Source organism: Panthera tigris, chromosome A1, assembly GCF_018350195.1.
Source record: "Panthera tigris isolate Pti1 chromosome A1, P.tigris_Pti1_mat1.1, whole genome shotgun sequence".
Classification (NCBI taxonomy): Eukaryota; Metazoa; Chordata; class Mammalia; order Carnivora; family Felidae; genus Panthera; species Panthera tigris.
The window spans coordinates 131,964,970-131,991,893 of NC_056660.1; the positions used below are offsets into that span (position 1 = coordinate 131,964,970).

A 26,924-nucleotide genomic window follows, 5' to 3' on the forward strand; every position below is an offset into this window, starting at 1 on the left:
AATGTGGTATTACTTTCTGATATTTTGCATTATCATATTTAAGAGTCAGTAAAATTAAAGCAAATTATAAACCTTAATAGATTCCAGGGATCATCTTAAAGCAGTGAAAAAAATACACAAAGGTCTTCAGAACTTAAAACACTTTCTCCAACATACTCAAAACCATAGACAGCTTACAAGGGCTGTAAGTTTAGATGGAATACAAATCAAGACAATTCTACTATAACTTACTTTGTTTATAACTGATATCAAAAGTGGGCGAATAATCTTGGTAAAAAGCCTGGGTCAAGTAAAGTGAGATGTAATCATCATAGTTTTCCTTAAAGTCTTACACAAGATATTGCACTAAAAAAAATCCTAACCAATATCTTTATCAGTAAAATGTGAATGAAGATTTGCCCAATAAATCAAGATGTTTACTACTTTATTTCATTCTGTAATCTGCAACACAAAGAAGTTCATGGACAACAGTACTATCTACTTTGTAGAATTATTGGCAGGGTTATACTGACTGAACCATTTGTACCTTCTCCAGTAACTTCAAGAACTAAAAAGATGCTCATTCCTTTGACTCCCAACTTGACTATTCTAGCAAGGTACTTTATATGTCATCTTCCCATAAAAGAACTTACATTCTCTAAAATTTAACAGTATTTCTATTCTCTCTAAAAGGTATAAGATATACTTGGAGGAGTATTTGCTTACTTTAAAAAAGATGAAGTATTGAAGGTAAGCAAGAAATGTGGATAAACAGCAGACCGCATTTTCAAATATAAAAGTACACACTACATCCTCTTAGAAAATTAATGGTACTAAAAGCATGTGGAATTCTCTAGTTTAGATTATATGTAATCTTGAATGAGTCCTATAATATCCTCACTTTTCTACCTATGAAAAAGTCTATTTAATTTATTAAAATATCATGCCACATCACCAAAAAAGGTAGAGAGACTTTTAGACCAAAGAGTTTTATTTACAGAAAGGTCATGGAGAATTAACAAAATTTTATGAACACAATTTTGTTAGCAATAATAAACAGAAACAGCATGGTTTAATATATATCACTTGCTATATAATACATATTAAGATATAGTTTTCATGCTACACTTATCCATTAGTTTCTGTTCCAATTTTTAAATCTAGAAATAAGGCAGTACACATGGAACAGATTTACTACATGCTTTTAAATTACGATTCCTTCTATATCAGATATTGTCAATTTTAAAGCCATCTACAAATTAAATGGCCTTTCCATTATAATTGCTAAATTCAGAGATATAAGCACCAAATGGAACTCAAAATACATAAAATAAACTGTCACAAATTCAAAAGGAAAACATTACAGTAACAGTATCATAAATTAACAAAGAATACTGCAGAAGTAAGATACATCAAAAGTTTATTATGATTAAGTCTAGAATGTTTTTTACTTGCATTCTTTTCCATCGAGTTGAAAACACCAAGGTACTAATTGAATGTGAAAGGACCATTTATAAATTGTAGGTGGCTTGTGTCATTTTATGGATGAAAGGAAGAGGGACTATGTGCTTTGATTTGCAAATAATGTTCTTTGTCCAAGTAATCCTCAGTGTTTCCATTATCCTTGAATGACAAGATTCATTAAGTACTGTGTGAAAAAAGAGACCATCCTTTTACTGATGGAAGGCTTCTAATCTTATTTGGGTTGGATCTTCTGGATGTCTCAAGGCAATTCCATTACGCAGGAGCAGCTCAATATATGGTGGCCAAAAAGAATCACTAATTTTGACATATGGATCATGTGGAACATCAAATAATCTATTTAAAAGAATCTAGAAAAAAATACCGTTCATAATACCTTAGTAAAAAACTGATACAGCTATAATAAAACATTAAAAATTTGTTTACCAAAGAATGTTGATCTCTTTTCTCTTTGAATAATTGCTTGTCATAATTTCCATGTATTAACTTAAATAAGCGATTTTCTTCCTTTTTAAAAAAACTACATATTAATAAATGGAAACATGTTTAAAACTGTGTACAGATTTCTGCAACTATGTGGAAAGAATCCTTAAACTCACATATGTAGTTCAGATAGAATACAGAGGTGCCAACTAAAGATTCCATCAATGTAAAAGCATAGGGTTTCACTGTGCAAATAATAAATAACATCATAAAAATTTTTTTAAAGTAAGAATCTTAAGAATATGATTAAGGCTAGTCTCTAACTGTTCTTTTTTAAAAATGACAATATTCTTTCTAGTAATGGATAGAAAACAAACTATCTTATAGTAAAGATAAATTAATATCTTATAGTAAAGATAAATTAATAAATTAATATAGTAAAGATTTAATTAATAAATTAATAAATTTACTATCTTATAGTAAAGATAAAGTAAAGTAAACTATCTTATAGTAAAGATAAGTAAAGATAAATAGTAAAGATAAATTAAAGATAGTAAAGATAAATTAAGATATAGTAAAAGATTAATTATTAATGGTAATAAATTAATACCAAATTTAATAAAATTTGGTATGTTTAAGAACTAAAGCAGTATTTTCTGTTTCAAGCCTGTGTATAATTGTTTAGAAATCACTAATTAAAAGAAATCTTGAAGACAAAACAACTACACAAAATGCTTACCTCTAACATTTCATGCAGTGTTATCAGCTGTGCAGTTGATTCTTGAATGTTTGTCTTTGACAGAAATGTGAATAACAAAGAATTAACATCTCAGTTCTGCCAGTGGCAGAATATTAAACTGTATTTATTACGAGATTTTTAAAAATTAGTATTTCTTACCTGCAATGGTACAAGGTATACCATAGTACAAATATTTAGAATTAGGTGATTTTAAAAGAATTCTGAAAGTAAACAATCTGCTTGTACTACACAGTCACGTTCATAAAAACAAAGTTCAAACAACCTCTAAGAAAGTGAAATTACTAGAAGGTACAATTCAGACTACCTATAAATAAATAATGGATAAATTATATTTTTTTACATATACTCATGTAAAACACAGTCTAATTTTTGAGGCTTCCAATCAAAATATCTCAAACAAATGGCATTCCAAACCCTATTTATACAGCTTTGGGACAGGAAACTTACTTCCCAGGGAGCCTTGTTCAACTTTCTATAGTTCTTGACAGTTCTTAATGTTAACTCAATTCATTGCTTCTTTTTCCCTTGGAATGATAGAGAATAAATCCCATTCCAATGCAATCCAAGATTCCTCAAATATTTGAAGATGGTATTATAAGACCAAGTCTTGGCCGTATTAATTGTCATTAGTTCCTTCAATTATTTTTCATAATCTGTAGACTTGCAGCCCCTCAATATCATAGTTGCTCTCTAAATGTGCTCTAATTTATCTTTTTTTCTTTTTCAAACCAGTCTCCATATGATACAAGTGTGACTCAAACACCAAAGATGAAAAGGAAGACTCACTTTCATACTTGTATAGATGCTGGAATTTTATTAAGTTTATTCATTAACTTTTAGATATCAATTTTGCCCTGCTGACCTCTCAGCATACCATCATCTAAAATGTCTAAGCCGCTTTCATACATCTAGCTGAGATATGTCTCCTTCATTCTTTAATGTTTCAAACCCAAGAAAGATAGATATTTTATGTCCCTCACTAAATATTTTATTTGGCCCAGGTCTAGCCAGCTGAAAAATATAGTGCTAATTCTATCATTCAATATATTTACTATCTAGGACAACATCTAAAGGGGTTCTGCTAGAAATCTCCCTCCAAGATAATACTAATCCTAATCAGCAGCTTTGAGTTCAGACATTTAATTAAATGCAAAGTCATCTACCACAGTGACAGCCTGTACTTTCCTGATACCAGTCAAAGATTACCTTGGAGCCCTTATAAAGTCTTACATAACTACAAATATTTTAAAGAAATAGTGAAAATGAATGTGATTCCTGAGTAAAGATAGTAAAGCTAGACCTCAAAATCTCCTGACCTCTAATACCTTATTCAATGAAAGAGTGGTTTAGAAAAGCAGCATTCACTAGTGAGGAAAGAAACAGAATTAAAGAACTGATACAGAAATAAATAGCAAAAAAGCACAGATTGAGACAATCAAAGAAAAAGCAGAGGAAAAATATAATGAAAGCAGAGCAGGAAAAAAAAAACTTTCAACATAAGGATATGAAAAATAATATAAACCATAATAAAATAAAATTTCCACTAAACGAAATGTGACCTAAATTTGCCCCTAAAAACAATGTCATCTATGGGGCGCCTGGGTGGCTTGGTCGGTTAAGCGTCCGACTTCGGCTCAGGTCATGATCTCACCGTCTGTGGGTTCGAGCCCCACGTCGGGCTCTGTGTTGACAGCTCAGAGCCTGGAGCCTGTTTCAGATTCTGTGTCCCCCTCTCTCTCTGCCCCTCCCCTGTTCATGCTCTGTCTCCCTCTGTCTCAAAAATAAATAAACGTTTAAAAAAAAATTAAAAAAAAAAAAAACAATGTCATCTTCAAAACAAAAATGATACTGAATCATCATGATACTCAACACTGTAAGGTATCTGTTAAATTACTGAAGGTCAAAGATAAAGAACTCTTCAGACATATACTCAGAAGCAGAAAGGTATCTACAGGCTGGCCTAGCTATCTACAGGATGGCCCAGCACCTCCTATTTCGGAAGAATGGAACAATCCCTACCAGGTCTTGAAAATTTTTTTTTTAATGTGCCAAAAATATCCTTTGCATATGAAGGCAAACCAAGCATTTTTATCAGTCAAGAATCCAAAAAATAAAATGCCCAGGAATTCTGCTTGAACAAATTACTTCTCAAAGAAACCAATCAAATCAATTAGTTTAACTTAAAAACTCAAAAATAAATGGTCAAAGATGATAAGCATTGAATCCAATACAATGTGAACATGAAACACATATATAAATAATGTTATGAGACAGAATAAAAATGTTATAAACCTGCCAAAGTTAAAACAAATAATAAATTGTAATGGTGTTATAGGGAGAATGCTAATTTCTTCATCTTTAATAGCAGGGAGTGAATGAATACTGCCTAAAATTGAAAGATGAACATTTTTGGGGCGCCTGGGTGGCGCAGTCGGTTAAGCGTCCGACTTCAGCCAGGTCACGATCTCGCGGTCCGTGAGTTCGAGCCCCGCATCGGGCTCTGGGCTGATGGCTCGGAGCCTGGAGCCTGCTTCCGATTCTGTGTCTCCCTCTCTCTCTGCCCCTCCCCCGTTCATGCTCTGTCTCTCTCTGTCCCAAAAATAAATTAAAAACGTTGGAAAAAAAAAATTAAAAAAAAAAAAAAAAAAAAGATGAACATTTTTTAGGTCTTTTAATCTTTTATAATGTTATTCGTAATTTGTTTTTTCTCTATATTAGGGACCTCTCCAGAACTAAAATAACTTGAGACACAAAAATACTTATCTGAGTTAACATTTTTCTTCTATCAATTTAAGTAAAATTACATCTCATGCTTATTTTTTTAAGTTTATTTAAATTTATTTTGAGAGAGAGAGTGTGCACACACGTGCGTGTGCACAAGCTGGGGAGGGGTGCAGAGAGAGGGAGAGAGAGAATCCCCAGCAGGCTCCACATTGTCAGTGTGGAGCCCAATGCAGGGCTTGAACTCACAAACCATGAGATCATGACCTGAGCTAAAATCAACAGTTGGATGCTTAACGGACTGAGCCACCCAGGTACCCCATCTAATACTTATTTTATATTGGTCTATACAAAACTACATTGATCTGAACATCTATCAATCCATTTATGCTTCTATATATGTATGTGTTTATGAAGATGTCTCAAATGATGTTCACCTCATGTTAACAATACGGTGGAGGGATTCAGGGTTTTTTTCTTTCTTTTTTGTACTTATTTTTGAATGACAAAACACAGTGTTATGGACTGCATTGTTTCTCTCAAAATTCACATGTTCAAGTCCCAACCTCCTTGGTGACTACATTTGGAAATGGAAGTAACTGAAGTTAAATGTGGCCATAAGGGTGGGACCCTAATCCAACTGGAATGGTGTCTTTATATGAAGAGAAAGAGACACCAGAGAGCTCTCTCTACACTCGAAAAGAGAAAAGGCCATGTGAGGACATAGCAAGAGATGGCTGTCCAGAGCCAGGGAAGAAGGCCTCAGCAGAAACCAACTCAGATGGCATTTTGATCTTGGACTTCTAGCCTCCAGAAAAGTGAGAAAATATATTTCTTTTATTTAAACCATCTAATCTATGGTATTTTTCTCTAGCAGCTTAAGCTAACTCATATATCCAGTATTACTGCTTGACAGACAAAGGGAGAAAAAAAAAATGAGTACTCTATCATTTTGTAACATGTATTAATGGTCCATATACTTCATTTTAAAAATGTGAGTTTATCAAATGTAACTTAACAAACCCATAATGGCTTCTGTGATCAATGATTCCTTTCAGAATCCTTTAACTCTGGTTCTATTGGTAGAGAAGCTTGATAGATTAAAGAAAATGGTGAAAACAAAACAAGACTGGAATCAGAAAATGTGAGTTATTCTATGATTATGATCATTAAGAGGTAAGGAATCATGAACTTAATGAAATGGTTAACAGAAGGCTGTCAACAATTTTAGAAATGAACAAAGTATACAAATAACAATGGGTAGAATGGGAAACACATAGTTACAATGAAGAAGGGGAAGAATAAGGATAAAAAACACAGATTATAAGAAAACAAAGAAAACTTCCTCTTCTTTTCCTAATATAGTCATAGTCATTCAACAGATACAAATTCATGGGGGTGCCAGGGTGGCTGTCAGTTGATCATCCAACTTTGACTCAGGTCATAATCTCACAGTTCATAGTTCGAGCCCCACATCTGGCTTGCTGCTGTCAGCTCAGAGCCTGTTTCAGATCCTCTGTCTCCCTCTCTCTGCCCCTCTCCCACTTATGCTTGTTCTCTATCTCAAAAATTAAAAAACATTTATAAAAACAAACAAATAAATAAGAACTAAGAAGATACTAGAATACATAAGCAAGATAATAGACCTACAAAAATGAATTCAACACATAAAGGAGCTCAGAGTGCAGGGTGGGTGAAGAGAGAGATAGATATAAATGATTACTACAAAATCATGTGATAATGCTAATAAAATGACACATAAACTGCATTTAATACTTCACACAAGTATTAAAGGATGATGTTTGAAGTGACTTAAGTAAGGATTTGCTATCTTCATCAGACAGGAAATGTTTTGTAAGCAGAAGGAACAGAACGTATAAGACACAAAAAGACAGGTCATTGCATACTTGCTGGAACTACAGGGTACAGTTGAATGGATTCATGCAAGAGATAAATAAAGAATGGTTAGAAAGGAGGCTAAAGAGATAGGCAAAATCCAGAATATAAATTCATTACTCTAAGGAGTTTATAGACTTCTAGAAGGGAACTATCAGTTTTATGTTAAAAAATAATTAAAATATATATTTTAGAAAAATCATTCTGGTGCCAGTTTCAATGCCTTCCCCACTTCCACAAGCTCTCTTTATTTATAGTATACACTGTTTTTGAAAAAGGAATTAAAGTAGTTATTCCCAATCTTCTGTCACCAAATGAAATATTTATTTGCTTTTGTGAAAAAGGTCTGTTACATGGTAACTACTAGTTAAATAGTTAAACAGTCAAGAACTATTGTTAAATAGTTAAATTTGACTAGTTAAATAGTCAAGAACTCACATTAACTAACAGATATCTTTTGATTTTAAATGTTTCGTATGCTCATCATGGAAAATTTTGAAAAGAGTAAAAACAAAAACAGATCTCACGTAAAATCCTAGCCTCCATACAGAGGCACTATTACATTTTTTAGTACAAATTAGACTCATAAAATTTAATTAGCTGTTTTTTTGTTTTGTTTTTTTAAACTTTTTAAATGTTTATTTATTTTTGAGACAGAGAGAGACAGAGCATGAACAGGGGAGGGGCAGAGACAGAGGGAGACACAGAATCGGAAGCAGGCTCCAGGCTCTGAGCCATCAGCCCAGAGCCCAACGCGGGGCTCGAACTCACGGCCCGTGAGATCGTGACCTGAGCTGAAGTGAGACGCTTAACCGACTGAGCCACCCAGGCGCCCCAAAGCCCGCTAATTAGCTATTTTTTTAATCAATTTACTAATAAATTGTGAGCATTTTAATAACTCTTTTGGTAGTTCAATATGTTATTTTTAAAAGGTATATTTTCCCCCACTATATGGATATATTAAAAAATGTATTTAATCTTATTTTATTGAACAACTAGGTTGCTTCTAATTTTTCAAAAAGTATTATAATGTGATGATGGAAGATGTCTTTTTTTTTCTTTTTTTTTTTTTTTTTTAATTTTTTTTTTCAACGTTTTTTATTTATTTTTGGGACAGAGAGAGACAGAGCATGAACGGGGGAGGGGCAGAGAGAGAGGGAGACACAGAATCGGAAACAGGCTCCAGGCTCCGAGCCATCAGCCCAGAGCCTGACGCGGGGCTCGAACTCACGGACCGCGAGATCGTGACCTGGCTGAAGTCGGACGCTTAACCGACTGCGCCACCCAGGCGCCCCAAGGAAGATTTCTTTACATGTATCTGTGTGTCTTTGAAATGTATAATAAACTACAAAAATTTATCAGAAAATTTACATTTGAACCTATGTGAAACAATCTCATATATAAATAGCTACATGAATTTGTTCTCTAAAACTTACCTTTTTCTTTTTCTTTTTAACATTTCTATCAGGCAGAGGAAAATGATCTTCCAGAAATTCACCCAAGGTAATCAAGAGCTTTTCCTTATATTCTTTTATATCATGCATTTTAGTGTTCAGCTCATCTAAGATTCTAATGGGTTTTTTAAAAATTAAGAGAAATATTTTACTAATAAAATACATAAAATAATGAGTATATGTAACTGGTTACTCATAAAGTTGATCAAACACTTTGTTCAAACTTCATTTGTTCAAACCAAGTAACTAGCTTTATGAAAGTAAAATTCTCTATTTAACATATAAGGAAACTACAGGTCAAGTCATTAATAAAAGGCCATGTAACTAACAGTTGGAAAAAATTAAAGTAAAACTCGCAATTTCTAATAAAATTTCCCCTATTTTCATCTATATATTTCATGTTAACATTTAAAAAACTTTTTCCTATTTCAAAAATCTAGAATACAAAATTAATACCTTGATTCAGAAATTGTCACAACCTGATTTTTCAATTCACTGTGCAGCACATTAAGAGATTCCAATATCTGTTGTTGTTCCTCCAACCACTGTTGCTCCCTTTAAACATGGAAAAACAAAACCAACAATAGCCAAATAAAACATTAATGCCAATTCAACATATATCTGTGACTAAAGGCAATTATAATATAAATATACCTTTCCAAGTCTTCTTTTAACTTTTCATTCTTTGACTGAAGAGTAGAGAGTACCAATTCAAGATCATGTCTCAATTTTTGGAACTAGAACAAAACAATTCAAAATAATTACTTAGTCTGTAATCCCATAAACAGTTATATTTATGAATGAGAGTGAAATTTACATTATTTGTTTAGGATAAATACTCAAAAATCAAGAGCAAAAGACCATCAGAAAGTCTTTGAAAGGAAAAAATACAGCAGATACTAAGTTCTTTGTAATATTTCATTTGTTAAATTCAAAAATATAAAAAGGGGTTTTGAGTAATAAATTTGAATTTCACACTAAAATCCAATTAAATGATTAAGTTTTCAGTAATCAGGGAGATTAGGTGTCTTTTCTAAGAAGACTATACAGAAACAAACATGAATGATTATCATTCATTTAACAAATATTTATTGATCATTGACTACCAGGCATAGTTGAGAGTCAAGGATTCAAAGATGAACAAACAGGAGAATCCAAACAAGCAAATATATAACTGCAGAGAGCAATCAGTATCATGAAAAAAAAAAAAAAAAAAAAAAAAAGTCAAAATAGGAACACAGAAATGAGGAGCAGGAATGGCTCTTTTAGGTAATATGACGGGGAGAGAGGTTAAGAGTATCACAGCAGATAAAGACAAGAGATATGACACTGACAATATCTAGCAAAAGAATGTTCCACACAGAAAGATTGTAGGTACAAAGGCAATGAGGCAAGAGTATGTGTGAGGTATTTGAGGAACACCAAACGAACTCTGTGTTGCTACAGCAAATTACAAGAACATCTGGATTTTTTTTCTAGTATCTTTTTGTTTTTTTAACATATTAGCTAGTATTCCACTTTCTTGATGTCAAGAGTTTACCTGAGCTTTTTACACATCTAAATCAGTGACAATTTAAAGTTGTCTATTATAGGGGCATCTGGGTGGCTTAGTCAGTTGAGCATCCAACTTTGGCTCAGGTCATATCTCTCAGTTTGTGAGTTCGAGCCCCACATCAGGCTCACTGCTGTCGGCATGGAGCCCACTTCGGATCCTCTATCCCCCTCTCTTTCTCTCTAGCTCTCCCACTCCCACTATCTCTCCCCAAAATAAAATAAAAATGTAAACAAACAAATAAATAAATAAAATAAAGATGTCTATTATAAACCTTAGCGAAACCACAAAAAGGGGAGAAATAACCAAATAAATCAATAGTGTAAATAAAATGGTTTTATTTTTAAAAATACACAATTCAAGAAATTGGAAAGAGAGGAAAACAGGAACAGAGAAAAGGTAATACACATAGGAAAGAAAAATGAAGTACAAAGATTTCAAAGCAACCACACTGATATTACGTTAAATATGATCTAACAATAGAATTAAATTAAAAATAACTAAGAGAAAAGTAACAGGAAAAATTTGCAAATGTTTGAATACTAAAAACACACTTCTAAATCATCCATGAATCAAAGAAGTAATAATCTGTAAGAATATAAGAAATTATTATGAACTATTTGAAAATAAAAACAAAATAAAAATTTCTGGGGTGAAACAAAAGCAGTACTCAAATGAGAATTTACAGAACTAAAGGCCTATATGAGAAAAATGAAAGCTCTCAAATTAATGACAACTTCTACCATAAGAAAAAGAGCAAATAAAATCAAAAGTAAACTGAAGAAAAAATAATGATTAAAAAAACCTTCAATCAATGATATAGAAAAACAAAAAGAAAACTGAGGGAAAAAAAATCAAAGAAACCCAAAGTTGGTATTTTGAGAAGGTCAACAAAATCACCCACGCTAATTACAAGAGAAAAAAGAACAAAAATTATTAACATTAGTTACAAGAGAGGTGACATTACTATAAACATTAAAATGGTAATGGGGAAATATTATGAACAAATTTAATAAACTGGAAAAATGAGATGAGATGTACAAGTTCTTTAAAAGACACAAACTATACCACTCATTCAGAGAAAAACAGAAAACCTGATGAGTCATAAAAAACCCAAATTTGTGGCTAAACATCTTCCCATAAAGAAAACTCCAGTTCCAAATGGCTTTACCTGTGAATTCTAACAAACATTTAAAGTAATAAAAATACTGATTCTATATAAACTCTTTTGAAGAAAGAATACTTCTCAACTCATTCTATTAGGCTTGATATGAAAGCTAACAAAGATGTCACAAGAAAAGTAAACCACAGACTGGTATCTCTCATTAACATAGATACAAAAACCTTAATAAAATTTTAGCAAATGAAGTCCGTCAATAAATTAAAAAACATTATTACACAGCGGGTTTTTCCTAGGAATGCATGGCTAATTAAACAGTTAATACCAATTAAAAAAATCAATGTACTGAGTCAATTAATTCAATATAGCCACAGGATATAAAATTAATATACAGAAATCTGTTGAATTTCTATACACTAATAATGAGGTAGCCGAAAGAAATTAAGAAAACAATCCCATTTATAACTGCACCAAAAAGAATAAAATACTAGTAATAAACTTAACCAATGAGGCCAACCAAAGATCTATATTCCGAAAACTATAAAACACTGATGAAAAAAAATTGGAAAAGACACAAATAAACGGAAAGATACTTCATGCTAATGGACAGGAAGACCAATATTGTTAAAATGTCTATACTACCCGAAGCAATCTGCAGATTTTATGCAATCCCCGTCAAAATACCACCAACAGTTTTCACAGAATTAGAACAAATGATCCTAAAATTTGTACAGAACCCCCCAAAAACCTTAAATAGCCAAAGCAATTTTGAAAAAGAACAAAAGCTGGTGATATCACAATCCCAGATTTCAAAATATACTACAAATCTGTGGTAACCAAAACAGTATGGTACTGGCACAAAAACCGATAGAAATCAATGGAACAGAATAGAGCCCAGAAATGAATCCATACTTTCATGGTCAATTAATCTATGACAAAAGAGGCAAAAATATACAATGGGAAAAAGACCATTTCTCCAACAAATCGTGTTGGGAAAACTGGAAAGCTAGATGCAAAAGAATGAAATTGAACCACATTCTTATACCATGCACAAAAATAAATTCAAAATAGATTAAAGACCTTAATGTGAGACTTAAAACCATAAAATTTCTACAAGAAAACACAGGTAAGTAATTTCTTTGACATGAGCCATAGAATTATTTTTCTAGACATGTCTCCTCTGGCAAGGGAACAAAAACAAAATTAGGGGCACCTGGGTGGCTCAGTTGTTTAAGCGTCGGCTTCGGCTCAGGTCACGATCTCACGATTCGTGGGTTTGAGCCCTGGGTTGGGCTCGGTGCTGACAGCTGAGTCTGGAGCCTACTTGGGATTCTGTCTCCCCCCCCACCCGTCCCTCCCCCGCTTGTGCTCTGTTCTGTCTCTCTCTCTCAAAAATAAATAAACATTAAAAAAATTAAAAATAAATAAGTAAATAAACATTAAAAAAAAAAAATTAAACTCTTGGGACCACACCAAAATAAAAAGTTTTGCACCAAGAAACCATCAACAAAACAAAAAGGCAACCTACTGAATGGGAGAAGATATTTGCCAATGATATATCTGATAAGGGGTTCAAATCTAACTATGTAAAGAACTTATACAACACAATGTCAACAAAAATAAATAATCCAATTAAAACTGAGCAGAGGACCTGAACAATCATTTTTCCAAAAAGGACATACAGATAGCCAACAGACACATGAAAAGATGCTCAATATCACTAATCATCAGGGAAATGCAAATTAAAACAATTCACTACACACCTGTCAGAATGGCTAAAGTCAAAAACACGAGAAATAACAAATGTTGGTAAGGATGTGGAGAAAAAGAAACCCTTATGCACTATTGGTAGGAATGCAAATTGATGCAGCCACTGTGGGAAACAGTATGGAAATTCCTCAAAAAATTAAAATTAGAATTTCCACATAATCCAGTAATTCCACTACTGGGTATTTACCTAAAGAAAACAAAAACATTAATTTGAAAAGACACATGCATCCCTATGTTTACTGTAGCATTATTTACAATAGCCAAGACATGAAAACAACTCAAGTGCCCTTCAATAGGCAATTGGATAAAAAAGATACAGGGCACCTGGGTGGCTCAGTCAGTTAAGCATCAGACTTCAGCTCAGGTCATGATCTCATGGTTCGTGGGGTCAAGCCCCATGTTGGGTTCTGTGCTGACAGTTCAGAGCCTGGAGCCTGCTTCAGATTCTGTGTCTTCCTCCCTCTCTGCCCCTCCCCCACTCATGCTCTGTCTCTATCTCTCTCAAAAATAAATAAACATCAAAAAATTTAAAAAAAAACAAAAAAGAAGACATGGTACAATCTGTACTATGGACTATTAGTCATAAACAAAGAATGACATCTTACCATATGATTTCACTCATGTGGAATTTAAGAAACAAAGGAACAAAGAAAAAAAAGGATATAGATAACAAATATAGATAACATATTGGGTTTCCAGAGGGGAGGTGGATGGAAGGATAGGGAAAACAGATAAAAGGGATTAAGGGTACACTTATTTTGATAAGCCCTAAGAAATGTATAGAATTGTTGAATCATTATATTGTATACATGAAACTAATATAATACCCTATGCTTAAATCAATGTAATTTATTATATCAACAGACTAAAAAGAATTCATCTTCCCTATGAATTCAGAAAAAATAAATGACAAAATTCAATAATAATTTATGATTTTAGAAAAGACTTTATAACTTGTAACAGAAGGTAATTTCCGGGGCACCTGGGCAGTTCAGTCTTTTAAATGTCCAACTCACTGTCATGAGATCAGACCCTGAGTCGGGCTTTGTGCTGACCATTGGGTCTGCTTAAGATTCTTTCTCCCTCTCCCTCTGCCCCTTCCAAGTTCATGCTAACATGCACAAACGTGCTCACTCTCTCTCTCTCAAAAAAAAAAAAAAAAAAAAAAAAAAAAAGAAGATAATTTCTGCAAGGGCATCTATGAAAAACCTACTGCTAACACCACACTTAATGATGAAAAAGAGAATGCTAGCCACTAAGGTCAGGAACAAGGCAAAAATGTCCATTCCTACCACTTTTGTTATATTACTGTAAGTCCTAGAGCAGTACAGTAAGCCAAGGAAAACATAAAAGGCATCCAGATGGAAAGGAATAAATACACATGCCTCTGATCTCAGATGACATGACTAGCTATGTAGAAAATCTCAGCACACCTACAAAAAGGCTACTAGAATAAATGGGTTTATCATACTCACTAATAGAAGACCAATATATAAATATTAATTTTATTTGTATGTACCAGCAATAAATAATTGACAATTGAAAAAAGAATACCAGTTTAATAGCACTAAAAATACAAAATGCTAAAGGGATGAATTTGACAAAAATGCATAAGACCTGCAAATCTCTGTTACAATTTATTAAATTGTTTTTAAAAATTATGAACTGGGATGGGGCACCTGGGTGGCTCAGTTGGTTGAGTGTCCGACTTCAGCTCAGGTCATGATCTCATAGTTTGTGAGTTCGAACCCCACATTGGGCTCTGTACTGCCAGCTCGGAGCCTGGAGCCTGCTTCGGATTCTGTGTCTCCCTCTCTCTCTGCCCCTTCCCTGCTCACACTCTGTCTCTCTCTGTCTCTCAATAATAAATAAACATTAAAAAATAATTTTTTTTAATTAAAAAAAAATCATGAATTGGGACACCTGGCTGGCTCAGTCGGTAGTGCATGAGACTCTTGATCCTGGGGTCATGAGTTCAAGCCTTCTATTGAAGGAGAGTTGCTTAAAAAAAATTAAAATTAAAAAAAAAATCAAGAATTAATATTGAAATTTGTCACATTCTTTCTGAATTCATGAGATGATTAAAAGCCTTTTTTTTCTTTTTTAGCTTTTAATATAGTGAATTATAAAACACTGATGATATAAATCTTAAAAATGCTAAACAAATGGAGACCTAAATAAATGCAGAGATCATACAGGGCTCCTGGATCTGAATTGAGACTCAGTATGCTAAAGATGTCAATGCTCCTCAAATTAAACTACAGAATCAGGGAAATCTCAGTCAAAATTATGGGACAGAATGACCAGCCAACTCTAATTTATAGGAAAATATAAAACAGTTCTGATAAAGAACAAAGATAGAAAATCCCTCCCATTTTACTTCAAGATTTATTATAAATCTTAAGTAAATAAAACAATGTTGTCTTCAAAAAAAAATTATTTATTTATTTTGAGAAAGAGAGAGAGCACACAAGTGGGGAAAAGGGGCAGAGGGAAAGAGAGAATCTCATGCAGGCTCCCTGTTCAGGGTGGAGCCCAATGTTGGGCTCGATCCCACGACCTGGGATCCTGACCTCAGTCGAAATCAAAACCTGAACTGACACTGAACTGACTGACTCAAGCACCCCTAAAACAATGTGGTATTGACCTAAAGACAGAAGACACACAGAAAAAAAAGAAGAGAAATAACCACAGAATGAAGAATAAATGTGGAGTCTAGAAATAGATCCATATATGCCATCAATTAATTTTCAATAAACATGCAAAGGAAATTCAAAAAATAAAATATAATTTTCTTAACAATTTGTTCCAGAACACCCACAATTAGTATTCATATGAAAGAAAATACAACCTTATCAGTAACTAATTCCATATAAAAACATGAATACCAAATGGATTATAAATGTGAAACTTAAAAAATTTTAAAGAAAACATTCAAAAAAAATGTTTGTGACCTTAAGTTGGGCAAATTTTTTTTAAGATTTTATTTTTGGGGCCCATGAGTGGATCACTCAGTTAAGCATCTGACTCTTGATTTTGGCTCAGGTCATGATCTCATGGTCGTGGGATCAAGCCTTGTGTTGGGCTCTGCATCATGACCATGGAGCCTGCTTTGCATTCTCTCTCTCTCCCTCTCTCTCTCTCTCTACCTCTCTCTCTCTTTGAAAAAAATAGACTTAAAAAGAAAAAAAAAATATTTTATTTTTTAAGTAATCTCTACACCCAACATGGGGCTTGAACTCACAACCTCAACACCAAGAGTCACATGCTTTTCTTATTGAGCCAGACAGGTGCCGTTGTGCAAATATTTCTTATATTTATTTAAGCACAAACCTTAAAAAAAAAAAACTGATAAAATGGAGGTAATCAAAGTATGCCTGTCTTCAGGATAGGCCCCTGGTGGACTCCTGAAGGATGACCTCTGAGGTCTTGTAATATTATACCTGATAAAAGTGTTTATGTAGGGGTGTCTGGTTGGTTCAGTCAGTAGAGCATGTGACCCTTGATGTCAGGGTCATGAGGTCAAGCCCCACTTGGGAATGAAGCCTATTTTTTAAAAAAAGGGTTTATGTATGCCTGGAACCTTAGGTCACTTGGTACCAGTTTTATTAAAGAGTCTATTCCAATCATGTGATTTATGGTGAATGCAATTGTGGTCTAAATGGCTGAAGTCCAAGTAGCTGAAGTCAGTCAAGGAAGCCCCACATGCATGGTGACTGACTCCGGATAAAAAACCCTGGACAACAAAGCTTAGGTGAACTTCCCTGTTTGACCACACTTTGCACATTTTGTCACATTCAGCTGCAAGGAGAACTAAACACATCCATGCAACTCCATTAGATAAGGACTCCTATAAACTTAGTCCATGTGTGTTTTCCCTTTGCTCATTTTAATCTGTGTCTTCTCACGGAAATAAACTGTAACCATGAGTACAATAGCTTTTCTGTGTTCTGTGAGCCCATTTAGCAAATCATCAGACCTGACAGTGGTCTTGGGGAAAACCCTGACACAACTGGCAACACAAGTGGGATTTGCTATAATGACCCTACCTCACCAAAACACAATGGAAGCACTATGTGGGAAAAAGAAGGTTAATGGGGCAGGGAATGATGAATCTGATGCCTAATGTTTATACCAAGTCAACAAAGATAGAAGACAACAGCCACAACGTGATCAATAACTGCAGGCAGGGGTGCCTGGGGGGCTCGGTCGGTTAAGTGTCCAACTTTGGCTCAGGTCATGATCTCACGGTTCGAGAGTTCGAGCCCCGCATCAGGCTCTGTGCTGACAGATCAGAGTGTGGAGCTGGCTTTGGATTCTCTGTCTCCCTCTCTCTCTGCCCCTCCCCCACTCACACTCTGTCTCTGTCTCAAAAATAAATAAACATTAAAAAAATAATAATTGCAGGCAGAAGTAGTCAATGAAATTTAGAAATAACAGAAAAAATTCTCAGACACTTGGCTAACTGCATGTATAAGGAAATACAAAATAATGAAAAACAAGCTAAATATTCCAGCCCTTTGTTCTTTTTATCTGTAACAATTAAAATGAAAGCAGAGTGTTAAGGCCAAGGCTGGTACTGTATCTAGTTTGGATTTCAGTCAGTTCAAACCAGAACTGCTAGCCTTAGGGCTACTACCAAAGGGAAAATTATGGTGGACCATTAGGCCATGTGTCATTTTTTTTTTCATGATATTGAAAATTTGGTGACTCTTCTCAATATGAAAAAGAAATATTATCTTTCATTCTGGGAAAATGTTCATGTATTATTTATTATTTCCTCACTTCCATTTTTTAAAAATATTATTTATTTATTTTTGAAAGAGAGAGAGAGAGAGAGAGAGAGAGAGATGGCACAAATACAAGTGGGGGAGGTGCAGAGAAAGAGAGGGAGAGAGAGAATCCCAAGCAGGCTCTGCACTACCAGCACAGAGCCCAATGTGGGGCTCAAACTCCTGAACTAGGAGATCATGACTTGAGTTAAAATCAAGAGTCTACGGCTTAACTGACTGAGCCACCTGGGCACGCCCCCCTCCATTTGTTTTTGTGTTTTTTTTTAATTTGGAACTTCTACTGGTTGTATTTTGTACTTCTGAGTTGATAAGATAGTTCTATTATTCCAATTTTCCTTTTTTTGCCATCCTTACTCTGTAGATTTCCATGCCTATAATCACCAACCTTTTTGTATTTATTTCAGGTATGTTTTCATTTACAAAGGCTCTTGTTCTCTGCTTGGTTCTTTTCTTTTTTATTGTTTATTTCTTTAATTTTTTTTATTTATTGAGAGAGAGACAGAGCACAAGTGGGGCAGGGGCAGAGAGAGGGAGGGAGACACAGCATCTGAAGCAGGCTCCAGGCTCTGAGCTGTCAGCACAGAGCCTGATGCAGGGCTCAAACTCACAAACCATGAGATCATGACCTGAGCCGAAGTCGGACACTTAACTGACGAAGCCAGCCAGGCACCCCAATGTTTATTTATTTTTGAGAGAAAGAGCATCCACGAGGGAGAGGCAAAGAAAGAGAGAGAGGGGGGGACAGAGGATCTGAAACAGGCTCCGTGCTGACAGCAGAGAGTCCGAGGAGGGCTCAGACCACAAGCTATGAGATCATGACCTACGCCAACTGAGCCAGCTAGGCACCTCTCTGATTGGTCATTTTATTATTTATTTATTTATTTTTAATTTTTTTAAATGTTTATTTATTTTTGAGAGAAAGAGAGTGTGAGCGGGAGAGGGGCAAAGAGAGAAGGAGACACAGAATCTGAAGCAGGCTTCAGGCTCTGAGCTGTCAGCACAGAGCCCAACATGGGGCTCAAACTCACAGACAGCAAGATCATGACTGGAGATGTAGTCAGTCGCTTAACCTACTGAGCCACCCAGGCAGCCCTGACTGGTCTTTTTAAAAACAACTTCACTGGGGTACCTGGGTAGCTCAGTTGGTTAAGCATCCAACTTCAGCTCAAGTCATTATCTCATGGTTTGTTAGTTCAAGCCCCAAGTCTAGCTCTTTGCTGACAGCTGCTTCAGATTCTGTTGTCTCACTCTCCCTCTGTCCCTTACCTGCTCAGGCTCTGTCTCTGTCTCAGAAGTAGATAGATAGATAGATAGATAGATAGATAGATAGATAGATAGATAGATTGATAGATAGAGCTTGAGATATAATTCACATACCATACAGTTTACTAATTTAAAGTATATAATTCAATAATGTTTAGTATTTTCATAAAGTTGTGTAACCATCACCACAATCTACTTTAGAACATTTTCATCATCCCAAAAGGAAACCTGTTAGCAGTACATATTAGCAGTCACTCACTATTTGCTCTACAATCACCTAGCCTTAATCAATAAGCAACAACCTACTTTCTGTCTCTATGGATTTGCCTATTATGGACATTTCATATAAATGGAATCATATAATATGTAATCCTTTGTAACTAGCTTCTTTCATTTAGCATAATGTTTTTCAAGATATACCTATATTATGGCATATCAGTACTTCAGTTCTTATTAGACAAAAAATATGTCATTGTACAGATATCACAATTTATTTATCTATTCATCAGTTGATGAACATTTGGGTTATTTCCTCTTTTTGGCCATTAAGAAAAATATTGCTATGGGGGCGCATGGGTGGCTTAGTCGGTTAAGCATCCAACTTGAGCTCAGGTCATGATTTCATGGTTCATGGGTTTGAGTCCCACATCGGGCTCTGTGCTGACAGCCCAAGCCTGGAGCCTGCTTCGAATTCTGTGTTTCCTCTCTCTCTGCTCTTCCCCCACTCACATTCTGTCCCTCTCTCAAAAATAAGTAACATTAAAAAATTAAAAAGAAAAAAGAAAAATGTTGCTATGAACATTCATGTTTAAGTTTTTGTGTGGACACAAACTTATTTTCCTTTTTCTTAGGTGTATACCTCGGAGTGAAAGTACTGGTTTGACTAGTAACTTTCACCTTCTGAGGAACTACCAGGCTGCTTTCCAAAGTGGATGTAGCATTTTACATTCCCACCAGCAGTTCGTCAGTGTTCTAATTTCTCCATATCTTCACCAATACTTGTTATTGCCTGTCTTTTGATTATAGCCATGTTTAGGGGTGTGAAGTAATCCTTTTTTAAGTTAGCATTCTGTTATTTTTTTAATCAAAAAAATTATTTATCTCTCTTTTAAAGAAATCTTGTTTCTAGCTACATACTTGAACCCTGAATACTGCAGTACCAGGTTCCTTCAAAACCTGGTTTTTCTCAATTCTGTAGGGCAGATAATCTCTTTAAATTTTTTTTTTTAATGTTTATTTATTTTTGAGAGACAGAGAGAGAGAAACAGCATGGGTAGGGGAGGGGCAGAGAGAGAGAGAGGAAGACACAGAATCCGAAGCAGGCTCCAGGCTCCAAGCCATCAGCACAGAGCCTGACGCGGGGCTCGAACACACAAGCCGTGAGATCATGACCTGAGCCGAAGTCAGACACTCAACTGACTAAGCCACCCAGGTGCCCCTTTTTAAATTTTTTTAAAAATGTTTATTTACAGATAATCTCTTTTTTCATCACTATTTCTATCTCTAGACACACTGATACTTATTTCTTTCCATGCACTACATCCTTATTTAAAATTCTTGTTTGCTTCTATCTTCTTTCCTATACTTTGACTTAATGGACTTACACTTAAAGTCTTTATTGACATGTATATTATGTTTTGAGGACATACATATATTAGGATCATCTAACTATGTTTAATGTTTTTGCTTTTATTATGAAGAGTTTAATCAAGTGACAATTAAGCACAACCATGAAGTTTACATATTAAACACTAATTTTAAACACAGTTCTAATATACAAATTGGTGATACAAAATTCAAATTATTTAAAATATTCTGTTCAACAGACATAATTAAAATCAAAATAAAAAAATTAATATGGCTTTAAAGTGGTTTCATTCTGCTTCTGATGTCATGAACTTACCCCAAATACTTCTAGTTATAAGTTAATTAGGGTTACTACCAATTCCTTAAGTTACTTACCTCTTCTTCTCCTAATGTTACTAGAACTTCTTCATTCAGAGGAACTACTGCAGAAAAAAAAAAGGCCAAAATTATATACATGCTGAGTTAACTCTCAAATATAAAGAATTTGATTTTGTGGCTTCTAAGATATCTCTTTCTCTTTCCTTAATTAACACCTTTACATATCTAATCAATACATAATTTTAGACAATATATATAACCAATATATAATTTTAGACAAACATGACATTTATACATTTTTGGGTTTTGTTTTCTAAATCCTCAAAAACAAAATTGGTTAAGCGTCCAACTCTTGACTTAAGCTCAGGTCATGATCTCATGCTTCTTGAGATCATGCCCCGTGTCAGGCTATGCACTGAAAGAACAAAGCCTACTTGGGATTTTCTCTCCCCCTCGCTCTCTCTCTGCCCCTCCCTCACTCAGGCTCACTCTCTCTCTCTCCCTCAAAATAAACTTAAAAAAATTAATAATCTATACTGTTTCCCTAAATATATCTCTCTGTAATTATATGATCCTATGCACGTATATGTACATGTATATTATCTACACACACACATGCAAGGGTTATTCATTTTGTTATTGTTGGTTTTATGAGAAGGGGATATCATACACATTATTCTTATTTTTACTCAACAAAAACCCCATGGAAATCGTTTCTATCCTGATGTAAGTCTAATCCATAATTTTTAATCACTCCATAATATTCCACAGGGTGAATATACCAAAGTGTATTGAGTAATATCAGTACTGATGAAACATTAACTTTGAACCTAACTTTTAGCCACAAAAAACAATGACTGTAACATTTCTAAATTTATGTCTTTATGTACTAGTGCTTTCATTTGGGGAGGATAAATTCTCAGAAATGGAACTCCATAGAAGGAAAAGCATATTTTGAATTTTAATATAGAATACCAGATTCTTTTCTAAAAACTTACTATTAGCAATAAGAAACAGCAAAAGATACAATAAACTCTTCTACAATTTTTGCCAGTTCATGAGTATCAACTAACATTTCATTTTAATTTTGTATAGCAAAATTTAATCCTTATATTTAGAAAAGTTCAACCTTTGTACTTTAAGTTTACCTTTCCTAATAAAGTACTATTTAAAATTTCTCTAATAATATGCTACTGAAAACTTTCTAATCTATCTACTATTCTACAGGGTCTTCTGACAGGAAAGAGCTTAAGACACATGCTTCATAGGACATATATTAGAACTGATTACTGGCAGCCCCAGGATGGCTCCCAAATCATTTCAATAAATGCAATGAGAAGGATTTTAAGAATGTAAAGTTAATAATCTCCCTCTTGTCCACTGTGGCCATGAGTAGTATTTCAATATTGATTCACATAATTATTTAAGCCCATACAATATATAGCAGCTTCTAAGAATATAAAGATATTTTAAATCCTTTCAGTGGGGCAGTCTATGGAACTGGCAACCTTAAGCAAAGTGGTTATTTGACCTGTGGATCAGCCTGTGTGTTTGGTGTTACCAGTACAAAATGTGCACATAAGGGATGATGATAAGAAAAACAAAAATAGAAAATTCCCTGATATATAGCATCAAAATGAATGAAATACTTTGGAATAAATTTAACCTAGGAGGCAAAAGACTGTGATGAAAACTACAAAACTACAAAGCAGCACAGCACGGAGTCTGCTTCCGATCCTGTCTCTTTCTCTCTCTGCACCTCACCTGCTCACACTCTCTCTCTCAAAAATAAATAGACATTAAAAAAAAAAATCTTGAACAAGACGTAAGAAAGACTATTATAATAAACTAGTGGATTGGTAATGAAGGCCTAAAGTAAATGTGTGGCAGTAGGGTTCAATATTTCATGATTGGCTATATGCAATACATGAAAAAAGAAGAACCTAGAAGGACTCTTAAGTTTATATCTGATCAAATAAATTCCATTCAATGGATCAGAGAATGGAGATCAATTCATAAATCTCAGGTATCTATAGAATATTTTGGAAAAAACTAGAAAGTAGAGAGATACGTTAGTGTGATGTTACAAATAAGTCTGGCTTGGATACATAGATTTGGAAGCTGTTACGAAAATTGTGTCCTCCTCCCCACCAAAATTCATATTTTGAAGTTCTAATCCTCAGTACCTTAAAATGTGCCTGTATTTGGAACTAGGTCTTTAAAAATGTGATTCTGTTAAAATGAGATCATTAGGGTGAGCCCTATTCCATTACGACTGGCATCTTTATAGAAAGAGATTAGGATACAGACAGGCGACCATGTGAAGACACAGGGAGAAGATGACCATCTACAAGCCAAAAAGAGAGGCTTCTGAAGAAACCAACCTTGCCAACACCTTGATCTTGGACTTCTAGCCTCCAGAATTGTGAAAAAATTAATTTCTTTTGTGTAAGCAACCCAGTCCATAGAACTTTGTTATGGCAGCCCTAGCAAACTTATACAGAAGTCATTAACACAGGTATAACATAAAAACAAAAGCAGAAAATATAATCCTGGAGTAGCATGTAGAGTAGGAAGTTAAAATTGCTGAGCACAGCCCTTCAAAAAAATAGCAAATTTTAACAGCAGAGTATGAACAGCGTTTGAGATGCTCAATATAATGCTGAGGAGGCAATAAAATATAGTTTAATGCAAATTAAAAAATAGATTATATATGTACATATCAAGTGCTAAAATTAAAAAAGACTACCATGTGATAATAAAGATGTGGAACAGTGGTGGGCATGAATATAGTAGTTAAAACCAAGAATGTAGATGAAATTATCTAGAAAGAGAATGAATAGAAGAATCCCAACAACTGGGATAGAGAACAGTAAGCCTACAAAGGAGACTAAAAAGGGAAGTGGGAGGAGCTAAAGGAAAGGTGGCAAATGGGCAGGAGAAAGAAGGGAGATGTTAAAAGAAAGAGGATACAATCCATATAGAATATCAAATACACACATATATGTGGCACAGAGAAAAGTAAGCTTTCCTAATAAAAAAAGATCTCCTCGCTGGGTATTTTAACTGCAGATATTTAAGCCATTTTCTATTTCTTGACTAAAGGCAAATATATAGCTGGTCCCCATTGGACAGGTCACAAGGCAACATACAATCCATGTGGCCCTTATATAAATAAGTATCTAAAATAACTTTTCTCTTCCACTAGGTATGTTTCATTCATTAAGAAACAATTTACAGGGGTGCCTGGGTGGCTCAGTCGGTTAGGCATCCGGCTTCGGCTCAGGTCATGATCTCATGGTCCATGAGTTCAAGCCCCGCGTCGGGCTCTGTGCTGACAGCTCAGAGCCTGGAGCCTGTTTCGGATTCTGTGTCTCCCTCTCTCTCTGCCCCTCCCCTGTTCATGCTCTGTCTCTCTCTGTCTCAAAAATAAATAAACGTTAAAAAAAAAAAAGAAACAATTTACAGTTTCTATTGCATGTGTGGCATAGTATCTATGATGATCAAATGATGGTTATTATAAGGTCTCCATAATTTAAGATTATTATATCAAACAAATATATTCATCTATAATACCAAAATAAGCACAATATAATGTATACAAATGAAAGAAAAGTTTAGGCAATTTCAACAAGGCTAGATAGACCTTGAAATTATCCTTAAATTAATTTGCCATTAATTTGTTTAAAAAAATATAAACCTAAAAATAAGAATCTTACTTTCAGGATTTTCTTTCTGCCATTGACTGAGTTCAGCAGTCAAACATTTCACTTGCATAATTAATAATGAAAGCTATAAAAAAAATCATAAAACAAAGTCATTTCTTACAGAATATTTATAGATATTCATGAAAGTGTAGACATTCTTAATACTTTAACACAAATTCCTAACATAAATGGCTAACATAAGAGCCATCCAAATTATAAAAAACTGACACTCCAAACACAATCCTGCTTTAAACCATACTAATTATAGCTCAAGTCTTAAAAAGTTTTCAATTCTACTTTACCACTCAACCTATAATAAAAGGACCTAACCATATTACTTTTATTTCTTAAGTACTACTATAAAGATATAGGGGCACCTGTCTGGCTCAGTCAGTGGAGCATGGGACTCTTGACCCTGGGGTTGTGAATTTGAGCCCCATGATGGGTACAGAGATTACTTAAAAATAAAATCTTGGGGCGCCTGGGTGGCTCAGTCGGTTAAGCGTCCGACTTCGGCTCAGGTCACGATCTCACAGTCCGTGAGTTCGAGCCCCACGTCGGGCTCTGGGCTGATGGCTCAGAGCCTGGAGCCTGCTTCCGACTCTGTGTCTCCCTCTCTCTCTCTGCCCCTCCCCCATTCATGCTCTGTCTCTCTCTGTCTCAAAAATAAATAAAAACGTTAAAAAAAAAATTAAAAAAAAAAATAAAATCTTTAAGAACATAAGATGGTATTTCTTGCCAATAATTTTTAGACACACTTGCTTTAGGGGCACCTAGTTTTAGGGGCACCTAACACAAAGTAGGACAACATGTGTTCTAATTATTAATAAGGTATCTTAATTGCCATTATTCACTAGCTGGCTCCATCCATAGTGCATGCAACTTTTATCTTGGGGTCATGAGTTTGAACCCCATGGTGGGAGTAGGGTTTACTTTAAAAAAGATAAATTTGCTTTAAAGATGCTCTTTAAAATTAATAGGTATGCAGATAAGAGTAAACAAAGCAAGCCTGAGATTATTTAAAGGTTTGCTTTCAAAGTTGGCTCTTGACTGGCATCTGGAACTTGTATTTGAGATCATTCCCACCAACCTGTTAAGAGTGACTCATTGTGTCTAAACTGTTTTTGTAAGGAATATGACTGAAGCTGAACACCTGCTTTCCTTCTGGAAGTCTGGTATTTTGATAACTGCTAGGCAGAGGGTGTCTATGTGACTAGCTCTCACAAAACACCTTGGTCGCTGAGTCTAATGAGGTTCCATGGCAGAAAACATTTCACACAGTCACAACTCCTTGGGGGAATTAAGCATATCTTGGATGACTCCAATAAAAGAGGACTCCTGAAAGCTTGTATCTGGTTTCCTCTGGACCTCACCCCATGGTCCTTTTCACTTTGCTGATTTTACTCTGTATCCTTTAACATAGTATATTTCAGCCATGAATACAGTACACACTGAGTTTTGTGAGTCCTCCTATGAGTTACTGTGAGTCCTGTGAATTACTCCTGAAAGTAATCTGGGGAACCCTCAACACAATAGGAGAAGATATATTTTTTAAGTTTATTTATTTATTTTTGAGAGAGAGAGAGGGAGAGACAATCCCTAGCTGGCTCCACACTGTCAGTGCAGAACCCAACACAGGGCTCAAGCTTACGAATTGTGAGATCATGGCCTGAGCCGAAATCAAGAGTCGAACGCGTAACCAAGTGAACCACCCAGGTGCCCCAAAAGGAGAAGATATTTGGTGGATTCCTCAGATAATGTTATTATTGACTACCTCAGGATCCTGATTCTTTACAACTATATAAGCACTTCCACCAAAATCAGTGTTTGTTTGGTTCACCGCACAAAAAATCATTCAGGAAACTTACAGGTCCAATCCCTAGTGATTCTGATTCACTAGGTCTCAATTTCTACGATATAAGAACCACGTTTCCCAAGAAAACCAGATGATAGTTTATTTACTGTATAATGCTGTTTCAAATACAATATTCAGTTTTATACTTTATAACAGAACTCTGCATTTATTGATGAATGCAAAATTTTTTAAATAAAAGATGGCTTAATTCTTGATCAGAAATTTTTACATGGAAGACCTGACC

General features: G+C 34.7%; 1 protein-coding gene across 4 annotated transcripts in view; it reads right to left on the reverse strand.

Annotated features, from left to right (window-relative positions):
• CENPK (centromere protein K) overlaps window positions 1-26,924 on the reverse strand; it is a 57,809-nt gene that overhangs the window by 20,971 nt on the left and 9,914 nt on the right. For 3 of the 4 annotated variants that reach the window (XM_042987638.1, XM_042987637.1, XM_042987639.1), the window contains exons 4-9: window positions 24,838-24,910; window positions 21,176-21,222; window positions 9,370-9,452; window positions 9,172-9,270; window positions 8,698-8,830; window positions 2,624-2,677 (exon numbers count right to left, since the gene is read on the reverse strand). In XM_042987638.1, the coding sequence (XP_042843572.1) occupies window positions 2,624-2,677; window positions 8,698-8,830; window positions 9,172-9,270; window positions 9,370-9,452; window positions 21,176-21,222; window positions 24,838-24,910 (489 nt within the window). Of the gene's footprint in view, window positions 1-952; window positions 1,812-2,623; window positions 2,678-8,697; window positions 8,831-9,171; window positions 9,271-9,369; window positions 9,453-21,175; window positions 21,223-24,837; window positions 24,911-26,924 lie in introns of those variants that run through there. The other variant, XM_007079899.3, reaches the window with a different exon arrangement.